This window comes from Halichondria panicea, chromosome 7, assembly GCF_963675165.1.
Source record: "Halichondria panicea chromosome 7, odHalPani1.1, whole genome shotgun sequence".
In the NCBI taxonomy this organism is placed as follows: Eukaryota; Metazoa; Porifera; class Demospongiae; order Suberitida; family Halichondriidae; genus Halichondria; species Halichondria panicea.
The window spans coordinates 4,209,788-4,230,948 of NC_087383.1; the positions used below are offsets into that span (position 1 = coordinate 4,209,788).

A 21,161-nucleotide genomic window follows, 5' to 3' on the forward strand; every position below is an offset into this window, starting at 1 on the left:
AGTCGATAACCGAAATACACAGCCCAGCAAAGAAACGGTATTGGTCTTTGAACGCATTCTGCAGATGGCCAGTATCAGTTTTACTATACTGGACTCATGTTGACTAGAAAGCTAGCTATAATTATTAAGGCCAAACAAAGTCAATTTGTAGTTTCTCAGGCTATTCCTAAAATACCGTATAGCTGGTAATTTTCGTGGGGCAAAATGTTCGTGGTTTTCGTGGTTGAAGCATATAGATAAACCATAGTCTCGCCATACATAATTATGAACTGGTATAGTGACTATATATATAGCCAGGTTTTCACGTCGAGTTCTGGAAATTCGGAACGATGGTATTTCCAAGAAAAAAATGTACTGCAAAAGGGGCGTCGTTTACAATTGTTCATGCACCATTGCTAAAAGATGACTGGCTACCAGGCTACATTGTATTACTGTACAGTTGATTGTACAATCAGGCACTCTAAAAGATCAATACTATAATAATATCATATAGTATATATATGGCCCGGGAGACTATAATATGATAAACCATACTTAGTCTACCATAATTATACTATAAAAATTAAGCCCCTCGGAAATTTCGCGCTATATACGGTAATTATTAACTGTGCATGTTGTTTTATAATTATAGTCCCAAAGTTTACTCCTGTTAAAACAACTGTCATGGATCAGCAAGCTTGTTTGTTTATCGAATGTTTCTGCTGAAATTGTTTGCTCTTTTGTTTCGCCTTTGGGAAGCTATATTATAATGATGTCATGTAATAATTGTACGGTCTCAGAAACGTACTTTTTCATTTCACAGTTCCCATGCCACGAGTGTCTCTGATGATACTATAATTATAACTACTGCATGGCACTGACAGTTGGACCTATACACTATATAGATCTATATAAAGTAATACAAGTTTATAAGTCTGTTGTCTTCTACAATGGAGACTATATAAGCTTATGGGTTTGAATATGCATTATATAGCTGCCAATTTTCTTCCTGCATGTTTACGTAGCTGTACCTCCAATGCTTTGACAGTCCACGAACACACTCACTGCATGTGTTTGATTTGCTGAGAATAAATGAACCAGCAGATAACATGTAAAGTCTATAATTATGGAAAAAATCGAGCGTTCAATTCCATCCAGGGTGCGTTATATGCTGGGCTGTATTTCGCGTATCAACTCAGAGCTTCTCTTATATCTTTATATGTTTGCATGCTTTGAATATGCTATACATGTACATGCATGCACCAGCTTGGTATCACCTGCAGAGCTCAATATAATTATTTATTATGGGCTCCTGCATGGTATCACTGCATGTATAGTATACTGACACGGTCGTCTAGATCAGTTCTACTATATAGACTGTGTATTATATAGTGCAGCAGTCGGTATTAATATCCTCTAGGTATTTTGGTAGATCTAATAATTTCCTATAGTGTATGGATTTTGTGTAATTCTATAGATTCCTACACTGCACGGGAAATTTTGCACTATCTTTTGTTAAGTATATACGTTTGCAGGAAACACAAAATATATTTCTCAGGAAAGGTGCAGATTTTTAAGCCTGCATGCACTGTAGCAGGAAATGTAAGGCATGTCATTGTGCTTACATCACATGTCAGTATAATTATAGTCAATTTGCTCAGTCATAATTATATAACATCATATTTTTGATTGAAGTAAACATTATACAATCCCGAGTTTGATACTGTCAAGTGCATAATAATTATAAGGTACGTTTGTGTCTCTACAATCCCTATATATACATGACTGCATGTATGTTTTAGACAAGATTACCGTGAAAAGAGAACGAAAACATGAAAATGTTGAATTTGTTATTTATGAAAGCTATATAATCATAATCTAAAGTTGACTCCTGTTACAAAGCTGTATAGTGGGGAATTATCAGGCCCTTTAGTGTATATATCTATATAACACCTACAGACTAGCTAGTTGTGACAAAATAATTATATAGTAGTATACACAAGCAATGGCTAGCCTACTTCTTTTTGCCGTCATTTTTAGCCTTTACTTTGGTCCCTCGTTCACCACTAACAAAGACTGGAACTATCTGAATGTTCCTTGCAGTGAAGGAAATGTATCCTTTGAAGCATTGAGAACTGTAACTAGCAAGACAGATATACACCTGGATCACTGTACATTTGATCTGAGGTCCCTGCTAAATATTTCAGACATAAACGACCTTCGTATTATTGGCAGTGGTGATGGCACAGTGATTAACTGTACAAGTGGCAATGCTGGTCTATTGTTCACAAGGATTACTAACCTTCTGTTGGAGAGTTTGATTATACGCAATTGTGGAGTAAAAGTGCATGGTGATGATGGGTTGCAACTTGCTAGCGTTCAAATCGTGGAAGGTAAAAAAGTAACCATCATGAATGTGACTATAGAAAATGGTACAGGAACTGGTTTATCTCTTGTCAACATTAAGGGTGCTGTGATGATTGAGAATTGCATATTTCGCCACAATCTATATTATGTAGATCGAATGTATCGTGCTGGGAATACTATATATAATGACTTTACCCAAAGAGGTGGAGGTATGCAAATAATTCTTGGAAGCCAAATTATTAAAAAACACTGCAATAGTACATATAGCATTCAAGGGTGCCAGTTTTTGTACAATTATGCTTCCAGTGGGGGAGGTCTATTTGTTATGATTTCTCATGCAAATAACAATTGTGTTATTATTGAAAATAGTACCTTTACTGAGAATAGATGCCAAAATGGTGGAGGCGGAGTACAGTTTGGCTATGCAGTTCCTCGTCATCGTTTCTCACAAAAAGTAAAAGCAAACTTAATTATATTCCAAAACTGTATGTTTAAAGGCAATGCAGCTGGGTATGGTGGAGGAGCATCAATATTCTCTTCTTTGCATTTGAAAAACATGATTAAGCTGGAAGATTGTTTATGGACTAGAAATACCGCCACTAAACATGGAATGGCCCTTGATATTGCTACTGCTCCTTGGGAGACATATAATAGGGCTGATGATTTTCCTAATCTTACACCTACGTTCAGATGTTGTAGTTTTACAAACCATACTCATTCTGCTTTTCTCAGCAGCCCGAAAAGTGTTTTCACCGTAACAAGATACCAGGTAACTTTTGAGGGGGAAATACTTTTTGAAAGAAACAATGGTACTGCAATTGAGGCCACATCAGCTGAACTGAATTTCGCTAAACAATCAAATGTTAAATTTATTAACAATCAAGGAATCGACGGTGGGGCATTGAGATTGAAAGGAGTATCCATGATGATTGTTCAAAAGTATTCTACGATTTTGTTTTGGAAAAATAGGGCTGTGAAAAGTGGAGGTGCCATATACGTTGATTCTTCTGACAGACTTTCTGAGCCTTTTTGTTTTATTAAGACCAAAAGCATCAAAAACCAAACTTTCTTCATATTCAAAGATAATACAGCAGGTTTTGAAAATTCTCGACAAAGAGGTGACTCAATATATGCTTCATCTATTTTGCCCTGTCTTGAAAGATGTTCACATGATTTTCTATATAACGTGTCAGTGCCAGAAGCGTTAGAATGCATGGGTAACTTCGTATTTGAGGCAGTAAGTTCTAGACGACAGCTTATCTCTGCACCACATCATTTTTCAAGAATTGATTTAGCAAGTGAGCAAGATTCAATGTGTATGTTGTTTATGGTGAATGAAACAATTTACTCAAACCAGAATTACGTTGTGATGAATGTCGAGGACTGTATTGATATGCACGGATGTTTGAAAGCCATACCTGGCAAAACTACCAAGATACCTCTTAAACTAGTGGATGAACTTTGTGGAGAAGTTATTTTTCATATATCAGTAGAAGTGTTGAATTCAAACAATGGAAGTATATTTATTGATTCAACACACTCAATAATTACCAACAATTTTATCACAATATATGGAAATCCAAATGACTTCGGCACTTTACAGTTTTCTGCTCCTGGAGTATCTTGTGTCAAACTGTCTGTCAAATTAGATGATTGCCCCCCTGGTTATATACATGATAATATCAGTAAGAGTTGTGTGTGTTCTTCGGCTACACTATTAAGCTATAATGGAATTGAGAAGTGCAGCAAAACTAACTTCACAGCATACGTACATCATGGGTATTGGTTGGGATACACCATTAATAAGACTAAGACACGACAGGACCGCTTAGCTTCTGCGATATGCCCCAAAGGTTTTTGCATCACTACATTTTCCTCAGCTGAACACCCACTAACAAATGTATCTTTGGACGATTTGAGCCCATACATCTGTAACAAAAAAAGAAAAGGCATTATTTGTGGCAGTTGCAAAAAACATAACTCTGCATATTATCGCTCTTCTTCATTCTCATGCAAACCCAATAATTTGTGCCACCTGGGATGGTTGTTCTACATTCTGTCTGAGATAATTCCGGTGACTGTTTTGTTCTTTATTGTCATTTACTTCAACTTGTCATTCACATCTGGTGCCTTGAATGGTGTTATTTTCTTCATGCAAATAATAGATACATTTAAAATCGATGGTGAAAACTTTATACGATTCCCTGAAGAAGTAAAACAACTGGCACGGATTTACAAACTTGTTTATCGTGTATTTCTACTCAAATTTGTTGCTCTTGAAGAAACTTCATTTTGCCTTTGGGAAGGTGCTACTGCCCTTGACATGCTAGCGTTTAGGTATGTCACTATCATGTACAGTTTGTTTCTAGTAATTGTTACTGTCATCTTCCTAAAGAAATGTACATTCCGACTTCACTGTTATCAGGTATCAAAACAGTTAAAAAATGAACAGCTAAACTTGAAGCATTCCATACTTAATGGACTGTCAGCATTTCTGGTGATGAGTTACTCCGAATGCACACGAGTGTCTCTGATGATTCTAACTACTGGAACACTTACCGTTGGGCCTACAACTAAACAAAAGTTTGAGCCTGTCGTCTTCTATAATGGAGAGTATCCCTACATGGGTGAAGAGCATTTGAAGTATGCGTTGCCAGCCCTTTTCTTCCTTTTTACGATTGTAGCTGTACCTCCAATGCTTTTGATTGTCTACCCACTGTGTTACAAACTGTTTGCTTTGCTGAGGATAAATGAATCAAAGTGTGTCCAAATTACATGTAAGGTCATTCCCTTAGAGAAAATCAAGCCGATGTTCGATTCCATTCAGGGTGCATTCAAGGACCAATACCGTTTCTTTGCTGGGCTGTATTTCGTTTATCGACTCAGTGCTTCTCTTACCTTTTCGTTCCCGAGTGCTTTGAAAACATATTACACTGCTACTAGTGCTCAGCTGATATTCATGTTGATGGTACATGCAGTGTGTTGTCCTTACCGACAAAAGTGGCACAACGTTTTGGATGCCCTCTTGTTCTCAATCCTAGCCATGATCAATGCAATATCGTTCTTCAATTATGAACGTTATCAATCGGATGTAACGTATTTAGCAGGAGTTCAATGCGTACTAATTTTACTTCCATTGGTATATTTGGTCATATACACCACATACAACATTTATGTAAAGATTAAGACTGCCATGGCCTCATGCTCAAAAAGAAACGATACAGAAGACGAAGATGACGATTTAAATGGGATTTTAGATATGGTTGATGCAAGAATTATTGAACACTGTCAAGCAGATGTTGGGGAAACAAATGATTACATGTTACTGAAAGCGAAATAGGAAAGTGTCAACAATTAATATTCCCAGTAGATTCATAATAATTATTCCCAACGTATAAATTAGACACATACATGCAATGACTACAATCACTATACTTGTGCTTCACATGCAGTAAGATTCGTAAAAATAATGTCATCATAATGCACATGTCTCTTCATACAATATTGAATGTTAGCTATACATTTCTAAATCTGCTAGTCTAGTCTGTTTTAATTATATTCTGTGGCAGTATTGTATTCATAGCACCCCTAGCTAAGCGGAGAATAGAAATGAATAACAGAACTTGGAGAGAAAGTTGCAATAATTATATTGAAAACATGACAGATGAGGTACAATTCCTTAAATGCAGCGATAATGTTCCAATTGTGGTACTGGGAAGCACAAAGTAGAAATGTGAATGGAATATTCAGTATTCGAATCACGAAGAACAATAAAATTATTAAGAGAATGACTCCATTGACATAGTATATCTATGGGGCGCCGTTTGTGCCAAAAGTGTTATTTTTTTCCTTTTATATAAACTAGTAACCTATATAGTAACCTGTATATAGTATCATGCTAGTATAGCTATATCTAGCCTCGATCCCAGGCTGAGTTTTCACTTTTATAACGGTTAGGCGAACAACTAGGCCTGGTACCAGTTGTCTGCGCATGCGTCAAATTTTCATTGTATATTTGTGGTCGGCAAAAATATTTAATAAATCAATAATCGAAATTTGTACACAGAAAATGCACAGAGTGAGTACACAAAAGATGCACATAGGGAGTACACAAAAGATGCACATAGGGAGCTGCTTCACAAAGGCCTGGGGAGTTGCCAGTTGTGCTGCAGCACAATTACAGTGACCCAGGGCAACTTCAGGATGATTGAATGCCTTCAAATTACGTTTCAAAAAGATTTAGCAGGCTGCTGGACTTCTCTGATTCTAGGCCCCAACTCGTAACTCAGTTAAATTTTGCTTGAGAAAACGTAGATTCTCTTGATGTCTCTGAGCTACCCAGCAACGCTCGTATGAGCAGGTCATACTCCAGTCCTGTGAGTATAGGACAATATTAAAAGAAACCAAAGACGGTTAAACTCTTACCTCAAACTGTCCAGTCTCGTCCGTTAGTATAGCCAAGAGGAGCACTGTTGGGATAGCTGGATATTAGCCATTGCTCCTGTATCTAAATACGTGTAGATCTATATATATTAAATTTCTCGTATTAAACAGGTTATAGTGTCATTGTCGACGAGCTGATGATGGCAGCACTAAGTTCTCTAGCTCACACTCTTCACTTGATTCACCATATTAATGATGAAACTATAGTCTACCTACCGGTAGATCTTGCCAAACATGAACAAGACTTGATAGCATAGCCATAGGGCCCACACAAAATATCTGACCTTAACAAGCTTGACAAAGCTTTATACCTCTTCCCTTGTTGTTCAGTCTTCAGAATAAGCTTCAGAGAAGAGAGAAGCTTCAGCTAAGAGCCATTCCAATCGATTCCAATAATGATAAAACGGGAACTGACTTCTAGTACACGATAGTACACGAATATAAATGTTACGAAAGTGAACAAGAATATCCATTCGTCAGAATCTGACGAACGACAGACGCATGCGCAGACAACTAGTACCAGGCCTAGTTGTTCGCCTAACCGTTATAAAAGCGAAAACTCGGCCTGGGATCGAGGCTAAGCTATATCATGCATACTATATATATCATGTACATACTATATAATTATATCATGCATACTATATATATCATGTATCTTGTTGCTGTAGCTAGAGGATGTGTACATGTGTGTGTGTATGCGTGTGTGGCCGTTTGGATCAGCTGGGAAAGCAAGCATTATATGATTTGGTGAATGTGAATATGAGCCACATGCCATGGTCATGATAATATATTTACAAGAACAAATAATTATGCCTAAACATGATGAGGAAGACTTGAAATTTCATTTGCAAATAGCAGGGCCATCCTAGCCTCGTTCCCAGGTTGAGTTGTCTCTAAAATAACGCTAGGTCGCCAACTACGCCTAGTATTGATTGTATCTGGGCATGCATAGGCCAAAAAACAAAAGCAGAGCAAGAACAACACACTTAACTTGTCACTTGTCAACAATTAGGGCCAGCCGGAAGTGTTGGTTTTACCAATTAGCTTGTAGTCTATCACAAAGGGCATGCAGTAATTGATAGCAAAGATACTTAATTACCATACCATGTTGAAAACCAGACAAAGACGTTTCTTCCTTCTGACAGGAGCTGAAGAGGCTGGGACTGTTCTGCCATGAGAGTGAGGCGACAATGTATACTTCAATCTGAACAATTTAAACTTGCCATATAGGCTATAGCTATAGCTAGATAATCTATGAGAGCGGGGAAAAACGACAGGAAAAAATGTGAAGAATCTCTGCTTTTGTTTTCCGGTTTTTAACCACGCCCGTACTATGCTGTATTTTTCAACTTTGTTTAAATCGGCCTGGAAACGATATAATTATAGCCATCCCTTTACTGTACAATGAGCATATGCTAACCATAACCAGGCTAATACCTATAGTGAGGATTTCTATCTAATAAATTATATATAATATATCTTCTGATCCAGAGTATACCTGTTTAACTTCAGTGGCCAATAACACCACTGAGCAAAATATAAGAACAATGGCAGTGCCTCTATCAAGAGGGACAGCAATGAACAATGAAGGAATAATCAAAGCAATGGCAAACATTGATTTACTAGACAATAACGAGTGTTGCAAGCTGCGCTAGCTGTGCTAACTGTATGATGCTATGAAACATTCTGAAGAGAGTCAGTGCAACAGCCTTCACTGTGAGTCAAACTAGCCATAAGTCGAGAAAGAATTTAGTTTAATTGCTAATCTACGAATTATAATCCAAGATAATGTGGCTAGAAGCCTATAGAAGCTGCTAGTTTTCGTTGCATATTGCAACCGTTGAGCAGTTAAAGCTGGAACAGACACACAGACAGACAGACACACACATAGTCAGCTTTACCGTATCCCTCGTGCGGCTACGCCTCGAGGAATAATCATAAGTTATCAAATGAACTTAGAACTCACCACTTTCAAATGATGGCCATGTTATGGAAAGGATTACTAAAGTCCTGAGCCATGAAACCTCCAATCATAAAATCGCCCATCCCTCGGCGATAGCTGTACGTCTGCAGAGGGAAGAATAATAGGCTAGTATGAAATTAATGAGAAGCAGGCAATTTCAGTATAATTATAAATATACCAACAGCTACTCAGATAAACTTGTACACTCTGATAACATTCTTCATAAAAATTGAGTATCATAACAAGATTGTATTATATAGCTACTCATTGTTTCACAATGTACTTACACAAGCAATGGGGTATCCAAGGAAGAGTATCAACAGGTGATGGATAATGAGAGCTCTCTCTCTCCTCATAAACAGCAGAATCCGCTTCACTAAAGGTTTAAGTGTGAGAAGTTCTTACGAAGAATGAAAGCTTTGTAATAGGTGACCAAGTCAGGAACAAAGTACCAGGATATGAAGTGGGAGTAGGAAACAACAACACTGGACCTGCACATCGTGGGAGTTTTAGCAAGTCACGACTGCCATTGTATGTACAAAACAACACATGTTTTACTCAACCGATTAAACTAAGGAGAGTGCATATGGGGGGTCATTACAGAAGCAGCTCAATTTAAACTTACTGAGCATGTATAACGTCAGTTTTGGTTTGCCATATGATTATCACCGCAGCAAAAGATGTTATCACTGCCATAACAATAGAGATTGACCTGCATTGAGTGAGCATGCAGGGAATGGATGGAAATAACTCTAATGACTGCCATGGAAATGTTTACTGATGACAAGCATGAAGCAGCGAAGATACACTCTCTCTTTAACAACTCAATCACTTAATTTAATATCCAGAACAAAATCAGAGCAGCATAATTAAATAATTATATACAAACAGTTTTACAAGGTTCTAGCTTAGGGTTAATAAGTAAGGGGTGTCAGTGAAAGAAATGTTCTTCCTGCCATTTAGTATGTTAAACCCTCTGTAGTTTAATTTACAAATGAAGCCGGGGAATCTAGACTGTTTGGGGGGAAGCTGAAGTGTGTCTGGGGGAGAAGCTTCCAGCCCTCCCCCCCCGCTGGATTAGAACCCTGCTAGTTCTTCTAGACACATGCATCTCTAGAACGATCTAACGGGCACCAACAAGTACCTCAAACCACAAACCAGGAAGTTAAGTTCATTAGGTACACAGTCGGGCCAAAACAGGACTCTTTCGATGCTTATAAACTATATGCTCAGAATCCTCTTTCGCCATTTATTATTTATAGTTATGGTAAACACTTGACACTTTTGTGAAACTTAGCAACTATTATACCGGCCAAAGGTAGAGTGTACAAAATGTGATTTCGTAAGACTCACAGATTAGCAATCTTTATATGAGATCTCCTTCAGATAAACACATGACACAGGGTTCACCTGTGCCTCCAGTCCTGTCACCTACATTCTTCTGTTAATTAATAGCATGTAAATTATACATGGTACCTAGTCGGGCGCCGCTGCCCTCTACCGTTGCCCGGAAGGAGGTCGGAAATCAAGCCTATCCACAGTTTTGTTCTGTTGGTGGAATTCCACCAACCCAAGCAGATTGCAGTATCTCAAGTGGATTGATCACACCCACTCAACTTTACCACGTGTGAATTTTGCACACGTTGGATTGACTGAAAGGCGTGGCCAATGCCTTAATAAATGATATTCATCACTATTGGCTAGCACCCACGTACATAGAATGAATGATATTCATGATACTATTGTGTAACAGGCCAGAACAAAACTTCAACTACTCTATATCATTGTACGAACTTTGTGAAGGAGGATGTCAAATCTAACTGATCTGTCCCCTAGACATTTTCGTATGATCCACTTTAACCCTTTCCTTGCCATTCGTGAAATCTGGAACAGGAGCGTCTTTAGGTCGATCAATTAGTGTGGATCCGGCCTCACCACGCCTCCAAGTCATTCTATTAGTCTAGATCCGGCTAGCAATTCTAGCTGGGACTCCCAGTTCTAGCTCCTTTTGTTTAGCGTGTCAGAGACTGGGAGAAGATGATTGGCACTCCCTGGCTCCTTTGGATGTACAGCTGTCCAGATCCCTAGAACATACCCTCCATTCTGACGAGTTATCAGTGCATAGGGTGCTTACTAGATTCTTGCCAGCCAGTACAGTTCAAGCTACACACAGCACCGCTCAACTATTCTCTACCCCATTATCTAGCTAAATCTGGTCCAACTAGACAGCAGACACAGCTAGTTAATTCAGTAAAGCCAGGGGTAGCCCTACTTCTACGGTTGTTCAGTACCCACGGTAACAATTCCTCTGGGCTGGGCTAACTAGTTGAGCCACGCCTCCCAATTCTCAAGGCTAGGTACATGTCTCTGTCTAGCTGCTTCTTCAGCTTCTTGCTCAGTTTTGTGGCTTAGAGAAAGGCCAGCTACTCAGGGGGAAGAGTCCAGATGAAAGTCTGGCAGCCAGGTGACGTCCAAACGGTCAGTTATTCTTTCCACCAACTTTTTAATCTAGTCTAGTCCTGCTTGCACTGCTACTACTACTGCTGCCTACTGCTGCTACTCTTCCTAGCTAGTCAAAGGTTTCTTTTTTTTTTTTTTTTTTTTTATAACTACATATGCACAAAGAGACATCAAAGCTTACATCAAAGGACACAGATTTTTAGCCTACTTGACTGATAAGGCGGTTACCTAGACTACAGTTTGTTTGTCAGGGAGGAGCTCACATACAACTTCATCTAATTCATCATAACGATTCCTTACCCATTGTTGTAATTTCTACAACAGATTGCCAAGGAAAGAGTTAACGCCCATCTCTTGAGTAGCAGATAGAGGGTGGTGTACCATGTTAGGCTAAACAGAATGATGCAGGTACTGGGAAAACTGATCATCCACATCTCTAGCTCTCGAGATCTTGAAGGTGTGGTTTGAGACTTCGCAAAATAATTATGGAGGTGGAGACCGTGGAGCTCGTTTTTCGTACATGTATACGTAGTTGGCATGCGCAAGCACGGAAATGCAGTGCTTGTTCTCACTCCTACCAATATCAAAACTCTGAACTATAAACTCTGAATTTTTGCTCAAACATGTTTACACTTCTACCTTTTGCTCATAAAGAGACTCTACATGAAAAAAATATCGATCCCAGGCCGAGTTTCGCTGAACAACCTTTCTATATAAAAGCAAAAACTCGGCCTGGGATCGGATTCAGCGCATGCGTGTTCTCAGCTGCTTGTATATAAGAAGACAGTGCGTAGGGGTACGGGTAGATCTAGATTTCTTCCTTCAAACTAGTCTAGTGAGATGGCAGAAGCTTGTGAAAGCAGAGAATGTGAGTGATTAAAGTATATAGGCTATCCAGCTTATAATAGTGATGTGTCAAAAATGCATTTTGACATGTATATATGACTGTGTAGACTGCATGAGCTGACAATAATGCATGTTCACAAATGCAGATCTTACAATTTCGGTTTTGAAGAGAGAATTTGAAGTAACTGATTCTCAGTTAGACACAAAGGTAAAAGAAATTGAAATACCTCAGTTAGCGGCATGTTTCGACAACACCGATGACTATCTTGAAAAGCTGGAGCTATCACCTGGACAGCAAACTGACGTGACCGAAGAGAAAGCTAAAACACGTTTAAATCGAACTCAAGCTGGAATGAAACTTGCCCTAAAATACTGGCTATACAAGAACCAACTGCAAGCCACTTTCCGAGCTCTGCTACTCATCATACTCTCCCTGCTCAAAGGAGACGTTGCTGTTCAAGTGTGCAAGTACTTGTCTGACAAATGTGAGTCTGAATGCACGTATATATTAAATGCAGTCTAGTTTATTACACATACAATATACAGATACGCTCTCATCGTACAAAAATGATCAGCTGGAATTTCCCTACACGTACATGTATTATCTACGAAATCACTACCAAACTCAAGCATTTGGATCATCCACACAATGGCCTCCCGTCCCGATAACGAGAATTTTCAAATTGGCCATGATTCAGAAGGAGAATGTACAGAGACGTAGAATTGATGATGAATTTGTTACGCAAACAATAACTGGAAGAGTTGATGATATATTACAAAAGAAAGCCCCTGTTTGCATAGAAGATATTTTCACTCAATGTGAAAGAAGAAAACTTGTTTTGATTGAAGGAGCTCCCGGCTCTGGAAAGAGTACCCTTGCTCTACACATCTGTCAAGAGTGGGCAGAGGGAAAATTATTCCAAGAGTTCGATATTGCAGTCCTCTTAAGACTCAGAGACCCGCTAATTAGAAAAGCTAAATCAATCGATGACATCCTCCCCTGTAAAAAGTCGGCAGTTGCACATCAGGTAGGACCTAGTATTGTAAACAGTGATGGCAAAGGTGTACTGTGGGTGCTTGATGGATGGGACGAGCTTCCTTCTGACCTCCCTCGAGACTCAATCCTTAACAAAATTATCCCCTTGGATTCGTGTAGTGAGACATTACTCAACCAATCCGCTGTAATCGTAACATCTCGACCATCATCTTCAGCTGAGCTCCACCCACTAGTTTCATCCAGGCTGGAAGTTTTGGGGTTCACTCCATTTGAACTGGAGCAGTATTTCACTGAGTGTCTACAAGGCGACACAGAGTCAGTACAAATTTTACTGGGAAAAATTCGAGAGAATCCTGTTGTAGAAGGCAGCTGTTACCTCCCCCTCAATGCTTCCATTGTAGCCCATGTTTTTCTCTCTGGAGACCACTCAATCCTCACATCTAACCATGCAATATTCACTTCTGTGGTTAGATTTAACTTATCACTCTACATGCAAAATCGATTAGGTGTAGCTCCAAAGAAAGCTATGATCAGGTCTTTAGATACCATTCCAAAAAGGATTAGAATTGTTTTCCGTCAACTTTGTAAAGTGGCTTATTACGGAGTAATAGAGAATAAAGTCACATTTACTGCTGATGATTTTAAACTTTGTGGCACCTCAGATAAAGTTGCTGAAATTGGTTTGCTTCAAGCCGTACCAAGCATTCTTGTTGATAATCGAGAATTTTATTACAATTTTGTTCATCTTACGATTCAAGAGCTACTGGCTGCAGTTCACATATCTCACATGTCCTCAACTGATCAAATGGCTATCTTTAAGAAAATGTTTGGTCACCCTCGATTCACATCAGTGTTTAAGTTTTATGCGAAGTTGACCAAGCTCAGGGCACATCGGCCACTTATGAGCTTGCTACCAAAAGTAATTTTTCCAAGTTCACCTCGAGGAATATTGGATCTAATCACTGAAATTTTGATGGAAAGACGAAACTTGCAAATTATTTCTCTACTCCACTGCCTGTATGAAGCTGAAGACACGTCGTTGTGTGTGTTCGTTGCTAGTCGTCTCGGTTTAAAACTAGATCTTTCTCACACTCTGCTGAGTCCCCTAGATTGTCTCTCTATTGGGTATTTTTTGTCACTGGTTTGTATGAGCAATATGAAAGGAGGTTTTACAGTTAATCTTACTGACTGTTGCATGAGTGATCAGGGATGCAAATTCTTGGTTCATGGACTAAGAAAGTGTCTTTATTCTCACTCTAGGAAATCATGTAAACTTGATCTTCTTCTCTTGGCTAACAGCATCGGTTGTGATGGAGCACAGTTCCTAGCAGAAATTCTCCGGAGTACTAATGTGTTACGTAAGCTAGACTTGTCTGAAAATGAGCTAGGCAACAAAGGAATTTCATTACTCTGTGAGGCTTTGACAGTAAACACATCAGTTGAGGTGTTGTACCTGAAAAAATGCTCGCTGACTATTGATGAAGAGTGTGGTTCAGCAATCTGTCAACTACTAAGCAGAAATGTTTCGCTCACATTTCTTAATCTCTCTTGGAATCATATCACAAACTGTCATCACATAGCTGCTGGGCTCGCAAACAACAAAACATTAACAACATTACATCTATCTAATTGTGATCTGACCGATCAAAGTGTGCAAGATCTGTCTAAAGGCCTGAACAACTACATTGAGGAACTGTACATCCATGGATGCAACACAATCATAGAAGAACATGGAATGCACATTCTCACAAATTGTGTTGCAAATCTTACTGCATTAAAACACTTGTGGATCCCCAGCACTTCCATGAACCATGTGTTTATAGAGGTCAATAAAGAGAGGAGAAAATATGGACTTTCAGAAATCAAAGTGACTTGTAAGTGCAGTTGTAATATAAATAGTTGTACGTATTTCCATGGCTAAAAACAAACCTATTTAAAGCCTCTTACTTAGCACATAATTTATACAATTGTCATAATTATAATTATATGCATGCATGCTAGTCTTTAGACAGCATACATTATCATCAGCATTATGATTGTTGTCTTCGTTGTCTGCAGTTCGGAGTCAGTGACAAGCATGCAGGCAGCTCAAGGAACTTGAATAATTATGTCCATCAAATAACTGATATTTACATGGTATAGTTGTCTTTCAACAGTACGAACATTTTGTCTGTTCTGTTGGATATAATTATGTGCATATAAGAGTATACAATGTACAGTACAACTTAATTATTTTTACATTGCAGTTTACTTTGCACTACTCTCGTGCGGAAATCAAAAGTTTATTTTAGAGCTAAGAAAAACTCTCACTGCTTTCACCTATGGTATACAACAAAAACTGACAACATGTATAATTTTAATTATCGCAGTTTATTTTGCACTCTCGTGCGGAAATCAAAAGTTTATTTTAGAGCTAAGAAAAACTCTCACCTATGGTATACAGGTATACAACAAAAACTGACAACATGTATATCGCAGTTTATTTTGCACTCTCGTGCGGAAATCGAAAGGGTCTTTTTGAGCTACGAAAACTCTCAGTTCTAGTATAACACCCTCGGGGCCTGACACCCACTTGCATGACTGTGTATTACCTTATGGTTTATCGTGGTTAAGTTGATCACCCTTTACCAAATCCCTCAAGCTAGTGAGGAGGTTAGGACAACACCACGTGCGTGGACAATTGAATTTCAACAGCAGAAAAGTAGCGTGGGTGTGGTCTACATGATAACGGCCCCTCCCAGAGGAGGTATGACACGCGTGCCTCGATTTAGCAATAATTATAATTGTTAGCCTCTGCAATAACATGAGTGTGGGCGGATAATTAGATGCCCACGCTCAACGTTATTGCAGAGGCTAATTGCTAAATTCAGGAACGCGTGTCGTACCTCCTCTAGGCCCCTTCATCATCATCATCATTACTGCATGTTAAATGACATTCCATTGTCCACGCATGTGATGTTGTCGTACCTCCTCTGGGCGCCAGTCATATTTTGTATCTCTCGTACGGCTACGCCTTGAGGCATAACTACAAACTACCGTATAGCGAGTAATTTTCGGGGGACAAAATATTCGTGGTTGAGCAGTATTTAGTCATTTTGTCGATAATATTTTCGTGGTTGCTGCTTGCACTGCAGGTAGACAAGGTCGCTTTATTTGTGGGTAAAATATTTGTGGTCAGACATTCAACCACAAAAACCACGAATATTTTGCCCCACGAAAATTACCCTCTATACCCCGGTATACTACTTGGATTCGAAGCAATTTAAACGTAATATGACATCACTTCCTGTTGTACCTCCTCCGGTACTGCGTGCTTATACCACAAAGAAATGCACAGGTGGCATTTAGACAACAAACGACTGATAAAATTGTTTTATTACAGTACTTAATCGATTTAGCTTTAATTAGAGTACATCCATGTACTCTATAATTTTGCTATGCTTCAAACGCAATGATCAATTCTAGGATGGCCTACTGCATTTTGCTGGGTTTCGTGTTTCTAGGCAGTCCGATACTGCATGGATGAGGCCTCTTGTAAACTTGCGTAGATGAGCAAATCTACATTTTTTGTATCGATTCGCCTTTAGCGTTAAATAGCCTGCATACTTACGTTTCCTTCGAATTCATTGAGTTGTAAAATCAATTTTGCAACCACAGTGACACTGGCTATAAACAAAACTAAATCAGTCTGCAAGGTCAAGTACATAAAGAAGAGTAATTATAAATAAGAAGCTAAGTGCTTTTTGTAAATCAAACAAAAGCTACATTAATCCCAGTTAGTCCACTTCTTTTCCTCTCCTTGTTAGCCTCCCTGAATATTGTCTTGATACAGAAACTTAGGTTGTTGGATATGAACACTTTTTTCAGTTCAGAGCAGTGGGTGGCTAGATGTCTAGCAAGTGTCTTCATTCCCTCTTCTGTTATTGAGTTGTTACCCCAAATGTACAGTATTTCAATATTGTTGATAAGTCCAGTTGATAGCTCCTCGATACTCTCATCAGTCAGCCTACATTCATTTATCTTCAATGTTCTCAGAGTTTCATTGACTGCAAGTCCAGCAGCAATGTGACGACAGCTATTCACTGTATTACCAGTCAAAGAAATGTGTTTTAGAACATTGTTTTTTTTCAGAAGTTGATAGAGGGCAGCTCCATTGTCGTCTGATATTGTTAGTGAACAATGATTCAAGTTCAGGCTATTTAATGATGTGTTAGTTGACAAGGCTTCACAGAGATTCTTCAACTCTATGTTACCAACAGGATTGCGTAACAAAATGAGAACCTCAAGCGCAGAGTTTGTGCTCAGTAGTCGAGGGATTGCTCCGTGATCGCTGAGAAATAGTGAGCAGTTAGAGAGATTGAGAATCTTTAATGAGGTGTTAGCTAACAAGGCCTCACAGAGTGTGCTAAGTCCATAGTTTCCAATGGGATTACCAAGTAAATCTAATTCAGATATCAAAGTAGTGTTCTCAAGCACCTCAGCGATGTGATGTATTCCTTCTTCGTGAATACTATTATTAAAAAGGTAAAGATTAATCTTGGAGTGAGTGTGGGGACACTTGGAGAATCCTCGTGCCAGAAATTTACAGCCCTGGTCATCAATGGAGCAACTACCAAGGCCCAGTTTTAGTACATTGCTGTTGGTACAAATTGATGAAAAATAACCAACGGAGAGACAATCGATAGGATTCATTGCAGTTCCACAAAGATTTAGCTCATGGTGAAGGAGATTACCAACAAATGTACACAGTGATAAGTCTTCAGCTTCGTACAAACAATTGATGAGAGACAACAAGAGGGTTTTTGGCTCATTATACTTCTTCTCTTTTTCACTCTTGACAACGTTTCGGACCAGATCAAAAACAGTCGCTGGAACTGGACACAAGAATCGAGGTAACTTGCTGAGGATTGGTCTACTAGTTCTCAGTTTGGTGATACCAGCATAAAACTGAAAGACTGCACTGAATCGAGGGTTACCAAACAGATTCTGGAAGACAGAAATTTGTTGCTTTGGAGACATGAGAGAGATGTGGACTGCTGCTAGTAGCTCTTGAACAGCCAGATGGAGAAAGCAGTAGTAAACCAGACGACCATTTCTAAAGATACTGGGAACAGTTTGTAATAATCCAATGTTTGAAATATCTTTTGGAATGGAAAGATTAAAAAAGTCTTCGTCGCTAAATGTTACTTTATTTTTCTTGATCCCATGATATGCAAGTTGACACATTTGTACGGACTGTGTTCTGATTTCCGAGGGCAGAGAGTCTGGAGATGTGATGTCTCCCACTGGAGTGGTCTTCCCCAATCTATCCTGGAGGTATCTCTTGAGAGAGCTTTGGACAACTGATGTGAATATCCCGTGGTTGGATGTGGGGAGGGAGTGGTTGTCGGAAAGGAAGCAATTAACGACAATGGAAGCATTGAGGGGGAGGTAGCAGCTACCTTCTACTACTGGGTTCTCTCGAATTCTCTCCAGTAGAGTCTGAACAGCTTGTGAGTCACCTTTCAGACACTCGGTGAAATACTGCTCTAGTTGATGTGGAGTGAATCCTAATACCTCCACCCTGGACGATACTAGTGGGTGGAGTCCAGCCGAAGATGACGGTCGAGATGTTACAATCAAGGTGGATTCGTGTAGTACTTCTGTTTGTGACATGTGTGGTCGAATTAGTTTGTTGCTGATTGAATCTCTAGGGAGGTCAGAAGGAAGCTCGTCCCATCCGTCCAGCACCCACAGTACACCTTTGCCGTACAGCGATATAATTATAGCCTCTATGTCATTAGCCATGTTCCTATCAATGCAGGGAAGTAATTCAGCAATTGTCTTGGCTTTTATAATGAGTGGATCTCTCAGTCTCACAAGGACTATAATATCGAACTCTTGAAACAGTTTTCCCTCGGCCCACTTTTGACAGATGTGTAGAGCAAGGGTGCTCTTGCCAGACCCAGGAGCTCCTTCAATCAACACAAACTTTCTTGCATCTCCAATGTCAGAGAAAATGTTCATCAAGTCAATTGGTGTCTTCTTATGTAAAATATCATCGATTTTTCCTGTTATTGTTAGGCTAACAAACTCTTCATCAATTCTTCCTCTCTGTATTTTTTCCTTCTGAATCATGGCCAGTTTGAAGACTTTGTTTGTTGCGACGGGAGGCCATTGTGTGGCTGATGTGGATAGTTGTGCTATGTAGCGACTTCGTAGGTAGTCCCTGTACAAGGACAGCTTGGGGTTCAGCAGGATCTTCTCTCGGGAAGGGGGACACGAAGTGGTGTCTGAAGAACAAAACAATAGATAAACAGCATTCTTAGTGTCAAATTGATTGCTTCCTAGCGGGTATACTGTATTTTGCAGTTCCACGTACATGTGTATGGTATCACAAATGTGATACCATACACATGTACATAGCGTGGTCATTGTCAAACCACCCTAACCACACTTTCCCACACATGTAGATCTTGTAACTCACATTTGTCAGACAAGTACTCGCACACTCGCACAGCAACGTCTCCTTTGAGCAGGGAGAGTAAGATGAGTAGCAGCGCTTGGAAGGTGGCTTGTAGTTGGTTCTTGTTCAGCCAATATTCTAGGGCAAGTTTCATTCCGGCTTGAGTGCGATTTAGACGTGTTTTAGCCTTCACTTCGCTTACGTCAGTTTTCTGCCCAGGTGACAGCTCCAGCTTTTCAAGATAGTCATCAGTGTTATCAAAACATGCTGACACTTCAGGTAGATCTGGTTCCTTTATTGCTGTATTGAGCTGCTCATCAGTTAGTTTCATTTCTATCTTCAGATCGTCAATAGTGAGCTCTGTACGAGTGAATTCACAATAACAATTTTTTAGAGTTATATAAATTATTGGCACATTGGGTATAGACTACCGTATAACGGGTATATTATTTCGAGGGTATAAACCTTCACGGTTTTCACTGATTAAGCATGTAGACTACTGCGAACATCTATATCCACGAATATTAATAATTGCATATACACAAAAGTTAAATCAACGAAATTCTTTCGAGCGATCTTTCCGCGAAGGTTTATACCCTCAAAATCTACCCATAAATTCATAATTATGGTGCTATTATGGGTTTTTTCTGGCGCACAATGCACGATGCATAATCAGGGTTGATACCATAAAGAAGTTTTAATTTATTAATGAATTCATATGGTGCTATTATGGGTTTTGTCTGGCGCACAATGCACAATGCATATAAGTTGATACCATATTAAAGAAGGTAGGCTGGACTATTTATAGTGTACACTGTGCTAGCTCTAGCTGGAATCATGCCCTCACCTTTGTTTTGCTCTTTAGTGGCCATTTCAACATCTATATTTTGGGTTGGTATATCATAGCCCTTATGGTTAGCACGCATGTGCAAGCAGTCCAATACCAGGATGTGGTTGCAGAGATGTGGCTGCAGTATGGCAAGCGGTTTGTAACATAAGTATTATTATGACGTTGACGTGCTTTACAGCATGACGTGAGGGCCTTACGGCCCTCACGTCATGCTGTAAAGCACGTCACGTAATGTAGGATGTGCAAGGAACCGCGCATGCGCAAAGTGGAAAAGGTATGTGGACCTCCTTGGAGCACAAGTGCTACTGCAGTTATACATGGTGGCTGGATGCCGCGCATGCGCAAAGTGGAAAAGGTATGTGGACCTCCTTGGAGCACGAGTGCTACTGCAGTTATACATGGTGGCTGGATGTCCCTCTATATCAGAGACTGTTAACTCTCTTTCCTGATGTCATGGTGTTGTGATGATGCAAAAGGTGTAAGCGGCTCAACTTTAAATCATAACGGTTGATGTACAAACAGACAGTGGAAGCCTTACTCTCAACTCTTCACAAGTGCAGTGCAGTTTATTTTTCCCCTCAATCATCACAACACTGATGTATATACTAGCATTGGTGAATGTGCTATTTGGCTGGTTATTAATCTCCTTGTGGAGGAAATGCAAGTGCCCTGTGAAGAAACCTTTTACAGTAGCTTTCTCAACTGAAGGCAGAGCCTCTAAAATCGGCTCCCTCTCTGACTACACAAGACTGTGGTGATCTGAATGATCCACAGAGGAGAACACTATCATGAGGTGGGTATAAAGTATATT

General features: G+C 39.5%; 2 protein-coding genes and 1 long non-coding RNA gene across 4 annotated transcripts; 1 reads left to right on the forward strand and 2 right to left on the reverse strand.

The window, feature by feature from the left end:
- Positions 1-6,860: 6,860 nt before the first annotated feature.
- Positions 6,861-11,584, reverse strand: LOC135338811 (uncharacterized). Of its 2 annotated transcripts, XR_010395777.1 has the most exons (5): positions 10,229-11,584; positions 10,106-10,183; positions 9,378-9,464; positions 9,040-9,243; positions 6,861-8,856 (listed from the first exon to the last, which is right to left on the reverse strand). It is a non-coding gene; the product is annotated as an uncharacterized LOC135338811 (long non-coding RNA). The 2 variants fall into 2 exon arrangements; XR_010395776.1 differs by having other exon boundaries at positions 10,106-11,584.
- Positions 11,585-11,990: 406 nt separating this feature from the next.
- LOC135338805 (NACHT, LRR and PYD domains-containing protein 12-like) lies at positions 11,991-15,345 on the forward strand. The gene is made up of 4 exons (XM_064534883.1): positions 11,991-12,080; positions 12,205-12,543; positions 12,605-14,929; positions 15,114-15,345. The coding sequence occupies exons 1-4, from the start codon at positions 12,053-12,055 to the stop codon at positions 15,125-15,127; spliced, it is 2,706 nt and encodes a 901-aa protein (XP_064390953.1). The 5' UTR covers positions 11,991-12,052; the 3' UTR covers positions 15,128-15,345.
- A 1,321-nt stretch (positions 15,346-16,666) lies between these two features.
- Positions 16,667-20,468, reverse strand: LOC135338803 (NACHT, LRR and PYD domains-containing protein 5-like). The gene is made up of 3 exons (XM_064534881.1): positions 20,348-20,468; positions 19,522-19,860; positions 16,667-19,327 (listed from the first exon to the last, which is right to left on the reverse strand). The coding sequence occupies exons 1-3, from the start codon at positions 20,424-20,426 to the stop codon at positions 16,806-16,808; spliced, it is 2,940 nt and encodes a 979-aa protein (XP_064390951.1). The 5' UTR covers positions 20,427-20,468; the 3' UTR covers positions 16,667-16,805.
- Positions 20,469-21,161: the final 693 nt, after the last annotated feature.

Coding starts and splice junctions, on each gene's coding strand:
- LOC135338803 (XM_064534881.1), bottom strand. CDS start 20,426: ATGCGTGCTAACCATAAGGGCTATGATATACCAACCCAAAATATAGAT. Junction 19,861..20,347: donor CACTAAAGAGCAAAACAAAG/GTGAGGGCATGA, acceptor TCACTCGTACAG/AGCTCACTATTGACGATCTG. Junction 19,328..19,521: donor CGAGTACTTGTCTGACAAAT/GTGAGTTACAAG, acceptor TTTGTTCTTCAG/ACACCACTTCGTGTCCCCCT.
- LOC135338805 (XM_064534883.1), top strand. CDS start 12,053: ATGGCAGAAGCTTGTGAAAGCAGAGAAT. Junction 12,081..12,204: donor AGCTTGTGAAAGCAGAGAAT/GTGAGTGATTAA, acceptor TCACAAATGCAG/ATCTTACAATTTCGGTTTTG. Junction 12,544..12,604: donor CAAGTACTTGTCTGACAAAT/GTGAGTCTGAAT, acceptor TACAATATACAG/ATACGCTCTCATCGTACAAA.